General features: G+C 37.5%; 1 protein-coding gene across 1 annotated transcript in view; it reads left to right on the top strand.

Annotated features, from left to right (window-relative positions):
• The window catches only part of LRIT3 (leucine rich repeat, Ig-like and transmembrane domains 3), a 38,544-nt gene that overhangs the window by 15,988 nt on the left and 9,185 nt on the right, over positions 1 to 13,371 (top strand). Inside the window, exon 3 of the mRNA XM_055274870.2 lies at positions 13,028 to 13,333. Coding sequence (XP_055130845.1) covers positions 13,028 to 13,333 — 306 coding nt within the window. The remainder of the gene's footprint in view (positions 1 to 13,027; positions 13,334 to 13,371) is intronic.

Below are 13,371 nucleotides of genomic sequence, written 5' to 3'. Positions count from 1 at the left end.
GGCACAGAAAACTCAGTTTTTTCATTTGGAAAATGGTGATGGCAGGGTTTGCTCCATTTTGTTCACAGGACTGTAATGAGAAGAAATGAAATATTTCATGTAGCAGTCCTTTAGAATACGAAGTCTACAGTCTCTGAGATTATGCTTTTAGATCAACAATTAACTATAGAAACTGTGACTGGGATGGGAGTGTCCTATAAAGACTTCTTTGTTTGGCCTTTTTGTTATTCCAACAATATTTGAGCCTTTTAGTTGCATCACTGAATATAGTGATAAGAACCAGTCCCAGATTTTCTAGAACTTAGTGTTTAAGTATAGCATTTATATCTTTCCAGGTGTCCTGTAGAATTTGCTTCTGTGCTGTTATAGTGGGATACAGTCTGCTTTTATTTAATTTTTATTACTCTGTGTTGATTATTGTTAGCAGATAGAGGTTCTATTTTTAATAATAATACTAATAGTTAATTTTGGTGGAGTTACTCAATGCCAGGCCGGGTTCTTATACTCGACCTATATAACTTCTAGTCTCACATCAACCCTGTAGTAAATACCACTTCATCCCCATTTTATAGATGAAAAAATGAGATACAAGTTAAGACACTTGCCCAAATTCACTCACCACATAGTGGTGGAGCTGGGCTTTGAGGACAGGCCATCCAGCTCCAGAACCCAGGCCCTTCTCCCCTTCTTTGTAATGTGAAGTATATAATAACAGAGTTCCTTTCTTCATATATGCATTACTTTGTTGATCACTTTACATCCATATGTTTATGTAATAAAAAAATTAAGATTATTGCGGGATCTGGCCAGCAGCCCGCAATGCAATGGGGCTCTTTCTTTGTTCCCAGGCAGATCGGCAGGTCAAAAAATAATAGACACACACAAGATAGTGAAAGCTGGGTCCAGGGGGGTCACCGCCTTCTGGTCCCGCGGTGCCACCAATGCACTGGATATACCAGCATTTATTATTAAGTTTAGTGAGGGCGGGGGTAGGTTAGTGAGGGATTTAGGGTCATTTGATTATGAGATGAGATGGTCACATGGGGATGAAGTAATTCTTTAACATAACATCTGTATGCAGAAATACAGTATACAGAGATAAGAATTTACAATATAGTGTGTGCATCAGTAATTTCTAACAGAGCCTTAAAACAGAAACACAGTCTTTCCATAACCTATAATTAGCAAGATATTAATCAGCAGTAACAGTTGCAGCAAAAGCTGGTTACAAACAATCCATAGAAATAGGATGTGAAGGTAGACAACTGGTTAGACCAGAAATTCTCAGAAGGGAGTATGCCTTCACCTTAAAGAGGCCTAGAAGAGCTGTGGCAAGATGAGGGTGTTTATAGCCCTATCTTATCCATATGGACAGGTGCCCCTCATGCATCCATTTATAGGCTCTCCACCAGGGTCGCATTCCATTCCCAGAGCTATGAACATCTGCTTTTCTGAGATAGGAATCTTGGTGATGTGAAACCTCCCTGACTGCCATCCATTCATAGGGTCTCTGCAGGGGGAAGCACATCACGTGCTGTTGGCTCGTTCTGGCAGTCCAACCTGGCATTGTCTTTACACAATCCTGCATGCAATTTTGTATTTACAATAATCAGGAGCATTTCATCTTTTATTCCATAGCAATAGTTTCAGGTGCTTTCCCTACATCTCCCCATTTTCTCTGATTTAAATGAACCATAGCAATCATAGCTTGGTGCTGATCATGATTGGATTGAAGAATATTTTTTCCAATTTTACACATGAACAATAAACCAATAGCACAAATTATACACAGAACAAAATTAACAATAGTGGATCCTCCCAAAGATGTTACCCATTGAATGGGATTGAGATTAGATAACCCCTCAGAGATACTGTCTAAAACTTCAGCACTGGGTAAAGAAGTTAAGTGTGCTTGAGAGGCCTCAAAAATCTGTTCTTTTAGCTTGCTTATGTCTAAACTTAAATTATCTTCACTTCCTTGTAAATGGCGTTTTACTGATTCCCAACTGTGAACAGACTCATTATATTGTAACGGAGTTATAAAAAAATCAGAAATATTCCAATCACGTTGCATTTGTAATCTATGTTCTAAACTTATAATTCTATCTCCTATGCATATAATAGTTTGTCTTAGATCATTAATTTGATTGGCCAATTTTTGATCAATACCTGACTGAGAATTCCACATACGAGTGGAATTTTTTTGCCATTTATCCACAAAATGAGCAGTTTAAATAGATTTATGTAATGCAACTCCAGCAGTAGCAGCAGTTGCCGTAACAGCAATCAAGCCCATTGTTACTGCAATTAATGTAAAAATAAATCATTTACTCCTTTTAAGAATTTTCTGTAGAATATTATTAATAACACGGATAGAAGCGGAAGATTCCCAAGGCCTATGTAAGGCTACAGGGAGCCAAATACCTTCTCTGGCTCTGACTGTTAAAATACTATGATATTGATTAAAGGATGAGTCAGTACAAGTATACAAGTAACAATTAACACAGATAATTATGTTGGTTTTTGAACTAATGTGCATCTTTCCTACTAATAACATATATGGTGGTTTAACACAACTTTTAAGTAGTATAGTTTTGTTGGACTCCATATAGATAGTGTATATATTTTGGGATGGTACTCTTTTTTGTGAATGTGGGGTGGGGGGAATAGGTTGTATGAGAGGTGGTGGGGGGACATTAGCAACGGTGGGGGTATAAGTCCTCATAATCTTTACTGTCCCATCTTTGAATTGACCTTTTGATGATTGCCATAGTGATATTTTTGGCTGTGTGGAAATAGTAGTGTACATCAATCCATTGTCTTAGTTTTCAGGGTGACAAGGTGGATTTACTTATAACACTTTCTCCAGCCCAAACTCTCATACCAGTCATAGCTATGGTTAATCTCCATAATTCTGAATGTTCAGGTCCTAAGTGGGGAGCAATGAGCTTTGGCTTTGGAGGGGCAATCCCTGCCCCTTTCCACTTAAAAGGAAAAAAGGAGTTAAATCTATGATATAATAGGGGAGGGTTGTCATTACTTTTTTGATAAGTAATATCATAGAGAAAATGTTGACAATCTCTGTGACCCTGAGAGCAATCATTAGTAATGTGACCTTTGGGAGCCCAATCAACAATGGTGTAGTGAGAAGAATTAAATAACACAGTTCCCTCTGAACTAACACAATCCTTCCATATTAATTTGTCAGCATTTGAAGACAAGTTGAGAGGACACGCAGGTCCTAAAGGCTTATATTGGGATGTGTGAATATAATCAGCGATTCCTATTTTGATCTTAGAGGTTTTAATGAGAGCCCTGATACCAAGTGTCCTAAAGGAGGGACAGAGTAACCAGATGGTAATGTGACCTCCTTAGTTTGAATATCTAATGAGAAGCATCCATCAGTGGGTCCCAGGCACAAAGGTGGATACCTAAAACCTAAAGTGATATTGAAAGGGGTCCCTTCTTCTGAAGGTTGGGCAGGACAACAATCATCTACAGAACCAGGCATCCAAATACTATCATTAACATAGACGTCAATGGGAGTGTCCATCCACGTCATGGCTCGAATAAGAGGAGGAAAAGGAATATAGGCCCAATATGTATAGTTTTTAACAGTCTGTGGAGTGACAGAGGGTAGAAGGAGCAGTGTCATCAGGAGGAGGCAGAGGTTGAGCCGGACCTGGATTGCTGTAGACAAGTTGTTCAGGATGGCTGACTGGATTGTCTGTTGTAAAGGAGTTAGCGTGGTCATTTTCTTCTTTTTGACAATTGGATGTGTTAGTTGTTTCGTGCTGTGGCGTTTTTTCAGCAAATTTCTCTGTCTCATTGCATGCATCTTCAGGACACAATTTCAGGTGTCTAGCAGTAATCTAAACAGGAGAATGATGCTCACCTGGGGAAACACAAGTGTAGCCTCTTCCCCACATTAAAATAGACACTTTTGACCATATATTAGATTGAACATCTTTCCACCATACTTCCCTTCCTTGGTTTACCATGGGATGGTTACCAAAGAAATGTTTTTTGGCAGCAGTAACAGAACTAGATTTAGGAATATTAAGAACATTTAACGTGAGCAATGCCAAGTTTAGTTGTATGTGAGGGGTAGACAACTCCTTATCCCCCTCTTTTTGTTTAAGTAATTGTAATTTTAAAGTTCTTTTACTTCTTTCTACAATAGCTTGGCCTTGTGGGTTATAAGGAATACCAGTAATATGTTTAATATGCCACTGATCAAGAAAATTTTTAAAAGCTTTACTGCAATAGGCTGGGCCATTGTCTGTTTTGAGCTCACTAGGAATTCCCATAACCACAAAACATGAAAACATATGTTTTTTAACATGAGAAGTGGCTTCTCCGGTTTGACAGGTAGCCCAGATGAAATTGGAAAAGGTGTCAACTGTGACATGCACATAAGCTAATTTTCCAAAAGATGGGCGCCAGATATTGCAGGATCTGGCCAGCAGCCCACAATGCAACGGGGCTCTTTCTTTGTTCCCAGGTGGATCGGCAGGTCAAAAAGTAATAGACACACACAAGATAGTGAAAGCTGGGTCCAGGGGGGTCACTGCCTTCTGGTCCCACGGTACCACCAATGCACTGGATATACCAGCATTTATTATTAAGTTTAGTGACGGTGGGGTTAGGTTAGTGAGGGATTTAGGGTCATTTGATTATGAGATGAGATGGTCACATGGGGATGAAGTAATTCTTTAACATAACATCTGTATGCAGAAATACAGTATACAGAGATAAGAATTTACAATATAGCGTGTGCATCAGTAATTTCTAACAGAGCCTTAAAACAGAAACACAGTCTTTCCATAACCTATGATTAGCAAGATATTAATCAGCAGTAACAGTTGCAGCAAAAGCTGGTTACAAACAATCCATAGAAACAGGATGTGAAGGTAGACAACCAGTTAAACCAGAAATTCTCAGAAGGGAGTATGCCTTCACCCTAAAGAGGCCTAGAAGAGCTGTGGCAAGATGAGGGTGTTTATAGCCCTATCTTATCCATATGGACAGGCGCCCCCCCCGCCATGCGTCCGTTTATAGGCTCTCCACCAGGGTCACATTCCATTCCCAGAGCTATGAACATCTGCTTTTCTGAGATAGGAATCTTGGTGATGTGAAACCTCCCTGACTGCCATCCATTCATAGGCTCTCTGCAGGGGGAAGCACATCACACGCTGTTGGATCATTCTGGCAGTCCAACCTGGCATTGTCTTTACACAATCCTGCATGCAATTTTGTATTTATAATAATCAGGAGCATTTCATCTTTTATTCTGTAGCAATAGTTTCAGGGGGTCTCCCTACGTAAGGTGAGGCTTTTCAATTACTCTTTCTCTTCTACAGGAGTAAAAACATCAACTTAGTAAAATTGTCCTTTATTGTATCCATGAAAACTTAAACTTTTACCTTGCAAATAAACATTGGAATTAACTATAAAACCAGGTTTTGTTCTGCAATGCAGGTAAATTTCCATGGCTTCTTTCTGAAGATTAAGTAAATATTTATACAGGCATATTCTGTAAGTCCTGACACTGTTTGTCTTGGAGAAAAAGGCCTGTGGTAGGATAAAGCATAAAATGCTTTTTTTGGGGGGGTGTTGTTTAACTTGTACCCAAATTTGCTGAGTTGTAAACATGGGCTCTTTTCCTATTTGAAATGGAGTTTGCCTGAAGGACAGTGGCAGCCCTAGTATTTCCAGACTATTCTAAAATGGTGTTAATTTAGTTCAAAAAACACTTATCAATCTCTGTAGATGTGCCCCACCCTTTTTTTGGTTTCAGGAAACAAATCCGCATAGGTAAGGTTTATGCCTTGCTGGGCGCTCTAATCCTCACCCTCTTTCTATAGCTGGCAGAGTCAAGTTTCAAATTTACAGTTAATCTCCAAAGACATCACTCTTTACTTTTTAAAACCTTGTTTTTAATGGAAATATTAAGGTATACTTTGTATAGGTGAAATGCAGGATTGTAAGTCTACAGTTTGTTTAATTCTGTTAAATGTATACCCTTACATAACTTACACCATCATCAAGATACAGAGTATTTCCATTACCCCAGAAAGTTCTGTGTTTCTTTCCAATCTTGCCTCACCTATTTGAATTTTCATCACTATAGGTTAATTGTGCCTGCTCTAGAATGTTATGTAAATGGAATCATATAAGATGCACCTTTGTGCCAGGCTTCTTTCACTCAGCATCATGTTTTTGAAAATCATCCATGCTGTCGCATGTATTGGTAGTTCATTATTGCAAAATTGTATTCAATTGTATGAATGAAGCAATTGTTCATCCTTTCTCCTGATGTTGGACACATGGGCTGTTTTGAGTTTGGGGCCATAATTAATTAAGCTGCAATTAACATTCTTGTACAAAGCTTTTTGTGGCACATGTTTTCATTTCTCTTGGATAAATTCCTAGGATTAAAATTGCTGGATTATAGAATGGCTCTATGGCTGGGTGCCATGGCTCACACCTGTAATCCCAACACTTTGGGAGGCCAAGGCAGGCAGATCACTTGAAGTCAGGAGTTTGAGACCAGCCTGGTCAATGTGGCAAAACCCCACCTCTACTAAAAAATACAAAAATTAGCCAGGTGTGGTGGTGCGTGCCTATAGTCCCAGCCACTCAGGTGAGGTAGGAGAAACCTGGGAGGCGGATGTTGCGGTGAATTGAGATCACATCACTGCAGTCCATCCTGGGTGGAAAAAAAAAAGGAAAAAAAGAATGGCTATATGTATAACTTTTAAGGAAACTGCCCATTTTCCAAAGAGGCTGTATAACATTATACATTCCCACTAGTACTGCATGACAGTCTGGTTGCTCCATATCCTCACCAACACTTAATGTTGTTGGTCTTTTCCATTTCAGCTATTCTGGGGAGTGGGTGGGTCAGGAAGTGGTATCACAATGTGTTTTTAATTTCCATTTCCCTGATTATTAATGGTGTTGGCCAGATTTTCATTTGCTTATGGGTCACTGTATATCTTCCTTTATGAACTATCTTTTGCTTAATTTTTAAGGTCTATTTGTCTTTTCTTTATTGAATATAAGTCTTTTGTCTGTTATATGCATTGTGAATGTTTTCTCCAAGGCTGACTTGCCTATTCATTTTTTCCTGGTGTCTTTGGTAAAAAAAGGTTTACATTTTGATGACATTTGATTCATTAGTTTTTTTCTTTTACAGTTAGTGCTTTCTGTGTATCATCTAAAACATATTTGCCTACCTCAAAATCACAGATATGATATTTTCTTATAGTGTTAGCCTTTATACTCAATTTTTAGCTGTGTACTCTTAGCTCTTAGGCTTATAGCTATTATCCATCTCAAAATAGTTTTGGAGTATTGTGTAAAGTAGGGGTTGAGGTTTATATGCTTGCAAATACGTGTCCCCTTGTTCCAGCACCATTCATTAAAAAGGTGTTCCTTTCCCTACTGAATTGTTAAACACGGTTGTCTCCACAAAGCTGAGTAGGCATAGTCTTTGCCTTCAAGGGCTTATAGTCCTCAGAATAACTTTTGTACAAAAATTTATTGCTTACTTTTCACACAAAAATAGTACATTTAGTCCAACTATTCTGATGCATATAAATACTATTCTTTTAGAAAGGATAAAGTTCACTTGTCCCATCCAAGAATAGTTATATAAAGTAAACTAATTAATGCAAATTAGTGTAATTGTAGTTGATGTGTTGCCTTGAAGGAATGCAGTGCAAGTAACAGTTTAACTTGAGAGAGTTCTCTTACCTTTGTCCTCAGAAGAAAAAAAACACTTAAATGTATTCAGTTCTTGGATCACTATTTTTATTCACGTTTTAAAAATTGTACCTTTGACCTTAGATGCTTCAAGCTGGAGTAAATAGACATTTTATTTTTGAAGGATTTAAAAATATTTACATAACTTTTATATATAACCAGTTAAATTAATTTTTTAAAGAATTTTTTTCACCATTAATACATTTTTTAATAATTTCAAAGCATGAAATAAATTGTTAACATTGTATAGCTCTTAAATCTTTCCCTATGTCAACATTTATACTCCAGATACTGCTGCTTTAACATTTTTAAATTTTATTTTATTTTGAAAGAGTATCTCACTTTGTCACCCAGGCTGCAGTGCAGTGGCGCAAACCATGACTCCTGGGCTCAGTTGATCCCCCCAACTCAGCCTCCTGGGTAGCTGAGACAACAGGCAAGTGCCGCCACCATACCCAGCTAATTTTTGTATTTTTGTATTTTTTGTAGAGACAGGATCTCACCATGTTGCACAGGCTGGCCTTGAACTCCCGACCTCAAGCAATCTTCCCACCTCAGCCTCACAAAGTGTTGGGATTACAGGTGTGAGCCATTGTGCCTGGACATTTTTTTATTTGTAGATAATAGCACTTATGACTGTCACTATGACTCTAAATGTTTTTAGATGGCAAAGAGATGAGTTATGATAGAAAGGGTATTAGATTAGGATGCTAAAATAATCTGGGATATAGGATTCTAAGCCATTTACAAAGTCAAGATAGTAATATCTTTCTGTTTTGGCTTCCTTTGGTGTAAAACTGGAAGAATAATACCAGATTCCAGAGGTGGTATGAAGCATAACATGGCGGTTAAGAGCTTTAACCACCGTGGTGGGTGGTTAAAATCTTTAACTAGCGTGGTGGTTTAAGATTAGGATACTGAAGTTCAAATCCTGGCTGTCCAATTGTGTGACCCTGGGCAGATTCCTTAAGCTTCCTGAACCTTGGTTTTCTCATCTTTAAAATGGGGATGATAATAGTACTAGCTATCCCATGCTTTTGTGAGGATTGAGTCAGTCCATCCTTCAGATGCTTAGTGCTGTTGTTCTTTGATCTCCTGAATCTCTGCATGTCTTGCGAGCAGAGGCAGACATTGATTACCTTTTATTCTGCACTGTCTTTTCAAGGATTACCTTTTATTCTGCACTATCTTTTCAAGAGAACAGCTTTGGAAGTAGAAATATATCTGCTTCCGGAGCAAAGGGTAAGCATGCTTACTACCCAGTATAATAAAGATGTCTCCCTTCAGTGCTGTGAGCAATGAACTCCTTCAACCCTAAGCAGGAGTCTTGTGTCTTCTACCAACATCCATGAAACGATAGCAGGCAAACTTGCCCGTATCTGAGAAGTTTCCCAGAATGTGGACCTCTCAGTGCTAAAAGCAAGAAAGTCCTGGGCAAACTGAAATGAGTTGTTGTCAAACTGAAATAGGTTGGTCACCCTAAAGTAGGGTCAAATCTCAGAGCCTCTGCAGTTTTGGACGAGCACGGTCTTTGCCACATAGGAAGCAAACAGCAACTTGTAACTTGCATTGGTAGTATTACATAAAGAAAAAAATCTGGCATAAGTTGAAGTGTTTTCAAAGTATGAAATAGTCTATACATATTATATAACTGAATAAATTTGATGTGTTGGCAGATTTAGAAATTAATCTTAAAATTAAATAATAAAATAGCTATGATGAGCATAGTTTTTATATATAGAATATTGACACAAATTTATGGATATAAAATATAAGTAACCTTTTATTTCAATATAAATGTTTTAGTATCATTCTATTTATGAATTCTTACTATATTAAGGTGAGTGTTTACATGTTCCTTTCTAAATCTTTTGATTGTTTTTATCTAACTTAAAATATTCCCTTTCCTCCTCTTAGGCACTATGATAACATCCCTTTGCCCTAGAGGACACTTGCCAGTTTGCGTCCTGTGCTTTTCTCTTTGCTGGTTTTCTCTCTCGGTCAGGGAGCAGACATGCGATTGGATCCTCACTTTGATATTTAATTATTTGTGAGAGGCAAGTCATATATTTATTCATTGATTTCTTGCAAATTACAGCTCACAATGCTGACAACACCAACTGATAGCAACATTTTTAATCTTTTGTAACTTTTTGTAGAGGTTATTGGCACGTTATACACAAACTGACCTGATTAATTTGTTAAACTGTGTGGGTCACAGTCTAACAATCTAATTCCAAATTTAGTTCTTTATAATAACATTTACATGTATATAAGGCAAAACTGGTTAATGTAAAAAATACGTGTACAAAGTAAAACTACTGAAGGGATTTCAGCCTTTGGAAGAGGTTCATGATTCCCCCTCCCCTCCGTTTTAATAAGTAAAATCAGTTACACTGTTTGTAAAAGGAGAATTGACTACTTTTAGTCTGTATTGTAGTCAAAGTTGATAAACCGGCTTCACTTTGTATGATATTCACATTTGAACTGTGTATCGGTGTAGACATAGAAAAGTCACAAACTTGAAAGATTTAACATTTAAAAATAAGCACTATTAGGAGAGTCTAGATCCACAGATTATCTTTAGCACCTCAATCAATAGAGATAAAAATGTTACAAATTAGGCATTCTATCATATTCTTCTGCTTTTTACTGAGTGATGATGGATTTTAGTGTTAGTTTGTTGTTCCATCTTTGGTTTCTTTTAGTCTATGATCATTATTTTTATTTTATAGGCTGATAGAACGTTATGGCTGTAAAAAGCTCTAGCATTTATCTAGTCAACTCTCCCATTTTGCCGATGAGAAAACTGAGGCTCAGCAAGGTTGCATCACCCAGGTCACAGAATTAATTAATGGTTGAGCCTCATCAGGAGCCCAGGCACAGTAAAGTTGGTGAGAATGTCATTTCCTATTACTTTTAAAATTTCTCTTTCATATATGTAAATTTGGCCTTCACGTATCGGGTCAACTAATACGTACAATAATGACTGAATATCTAATGTGGTATCTGGTGGTGAAATGGGTTTTTGAATGTCTATGAACTGACTGCATTATTATAGGTGTTTCGGTATCTATCAGATCATATCTCCACCATTACTTATGTACTTGTTTTGAATTCTTTCTTAGTAGACATACAGATTGTATTACATTTGGTTTCTTTTGTTAAGATCAAGAAAATATGGACCCTAGTATAGGGAATATGTTTTATGTGAATGAAATTTGTTACTTATTCAGAGATTGAAATGACTATATTTTACAAGATTTTAAGTACTATGTTTAGCAAGAAAGGTTAAAGATCACTATGAATAAACCATTGTTCGAAGTAATTTCCATGAATTATGTAATTACAAATTCATGCAACTCTATGAAAGAACTACTGCATTCTATAGATGAGGCTGAGAGAGGTTGTTATTATAGATATCTCATGGGGGTGAAGCTTGACAGAACCGAGATTTCAGCCCAGACATTAGGTTCCAGAGCCACACTTAGTCATAGCAATATAAAATAAACTAGAAAGTCTGCTTACCACATAAAATTGGATGAAAGAGCCAACAGTTAAGGGAATAGAATTCAAATTAATATTGATTCAATAACTAGGTATAGATTAACAAGATTCAATATAAGAGGAAAAGTTTAAAGTTATTCACCCATGGAAGAAAAGCATACTTCTAAAACAGGAGATGAGAAAGTAAAGTTTTACCAATCCTGGCAGAAAAATACGAGCCAGTCATGACTTGCTATTATAATTTTTAAAAAATATAATAAAAATATAGAATTTATGAACTAACAGTTACATTTCCACCATGGTTAGAATTTGTAAAATTGCAGTTCTATCTTTTCTTCTCAATTTATAATGCACTCCATTAGTAAAAAGCTATAACCACAAATCTCTGTGATAAATTTTTTTCTATCTTGGGCTTTATATGAGGCTGTTATGGAACATCACTCCTAAGATCCTGGAGAGACTTTTGCCTGGCAGAATGCTCAAAAGCTCCATCTTAGATCCTTCTGAGATTTTAGCACCAAATTTTATAGTCCCACCTGGATTTAATGTTTGCTCTGAAGTTCTATCTTAATTTGAGAATTTTGGAGAGGCCAAGAATAAGAAACAGTTTTTTAATTGAACTCAGCAAATTTTGATTCCTTTATATTTAACAGTTCTTCTTTAACTGTTGCCTCTCCTTTATATTTTATTACCTAAAACACACCAGGGAGTAGTTTCAATACTCTTTGTGGAAATATCTGCAGGTAGACCACATTGCATTGAGTATGTTTTTGATTTTCCATGTGGACCACAGGTGACAGTGCTACTAAACTTTTTGCTACTCCATAGCAAGGATCTTCTTTCCTCTAGTTTCCAGCAACATTTTCCTCACTTTTCTTCAAGCCCTCACTGATAGCCTCCTTGAAGGCCCAAAGGCTTCTGCTAACAATTCTGAAAGTGAGACATCCTGAAGATGCTTGCAACTGGAAGCTGTCTGATAACTGCATTGCTTGCAGCTGATTCTCTCTTGAAGGGAGTATTGAGCAAGTCACCTTCATGGTCACCATATATGACATTCATGCCAAGCCATGTTCTTGCTTCCACCAGTCTTTCTAGACTTCTCTACTGCCATTGCCAGCATCTCACTCTATATTTTTTGCCACACAAAGCTTGCATTACCTCAGTACACCTTCAAATCAGATAAAACCATAACCTATTCCAGGCTGAGTTAGGTGCCTCTGAGCACCCTATAATACTTACAATACTGTAAATACTTTCATAGCACCTTTGAAAGATTTTTATTACTGTATTATGGCATTCTATGGTACCTGGATTAAAGTCTTGGCTCTGACACTAATTAGCTTTGTGACCTTGGCCAAATTATTGGGCCCCTCTGAGGCCTCATCTTTAACATAGGGATAGATGAAGTCTGAGCTTCATCTTTAACATAGGGATAATAATATCATTTTCTCATAGGATTATTGAGATTACATGTGATAATACCGGTAAGTGCTTAGAACATAATCTAGCACAGAGTAAATGCTCAATAAGTATTAGCCATGATTATTAATGATCTGAACTAATGGACAGGATATGTTCATCGAGATTGCTGGATTGCAGAGCAAAACTGACATAAAGGTGACTCTGCTTCATCCCACAAAGCACTTCTGTTTATAGGGAGACAGTGTTGATCCCTACTTTCTCAAGAGGCAGGAGGTAAACTGAAGTCATCAGAATAATCTTTGTCAACCTTTCCCACCTTCTGTTTTAGGTCTACAGGACAATCCTTGGTTCTGTGACTGTCATATTTCCAAAATGATTGAGTTGTCAAAGGTTGTTGACCCTGCTATAGTGCTTCTGGATCCACTGATGACTTGCAGTGAACCTGAGCGCCTCACAGGAATTTTGTTTCAGCGGGCTGATTTGGAGCGTTGTCTGAAACCATCAGTGATGACCTCAGCCACCAAAATCATGTCTGCTCTGGGCAGTAATGTTCTACTGCGGTGTGATGCCACTGGCTTCCCCACCCCACAGCTCACATGGACCAGATCTGACAGCTCGCCAGTTAATTACACAGGTATTTTCTTAATTCAGCCCCATGATCAAAGGAGTTTA

The sequence above is a fragment of the Symphalangus syndactylus genome, chromosome 4 (assembly GCF_028878055.3).
Source record: "Symphalangus syndactylus isolate Jambi chromosome 4, NHGRI_mSymSyn1-v2.1_pri, whole genome shotgun sequence".
NCBI lineage: Eukaryota > Metazoa > Chordata > Mammalia > Primates > Hylobatidae > Symphalangus > Symphalangus syndactylus.
Note: the sequence above shows the minus strand (reverse complement) of the source record. Positions and strands in the feature narration are given on the sequence as shown.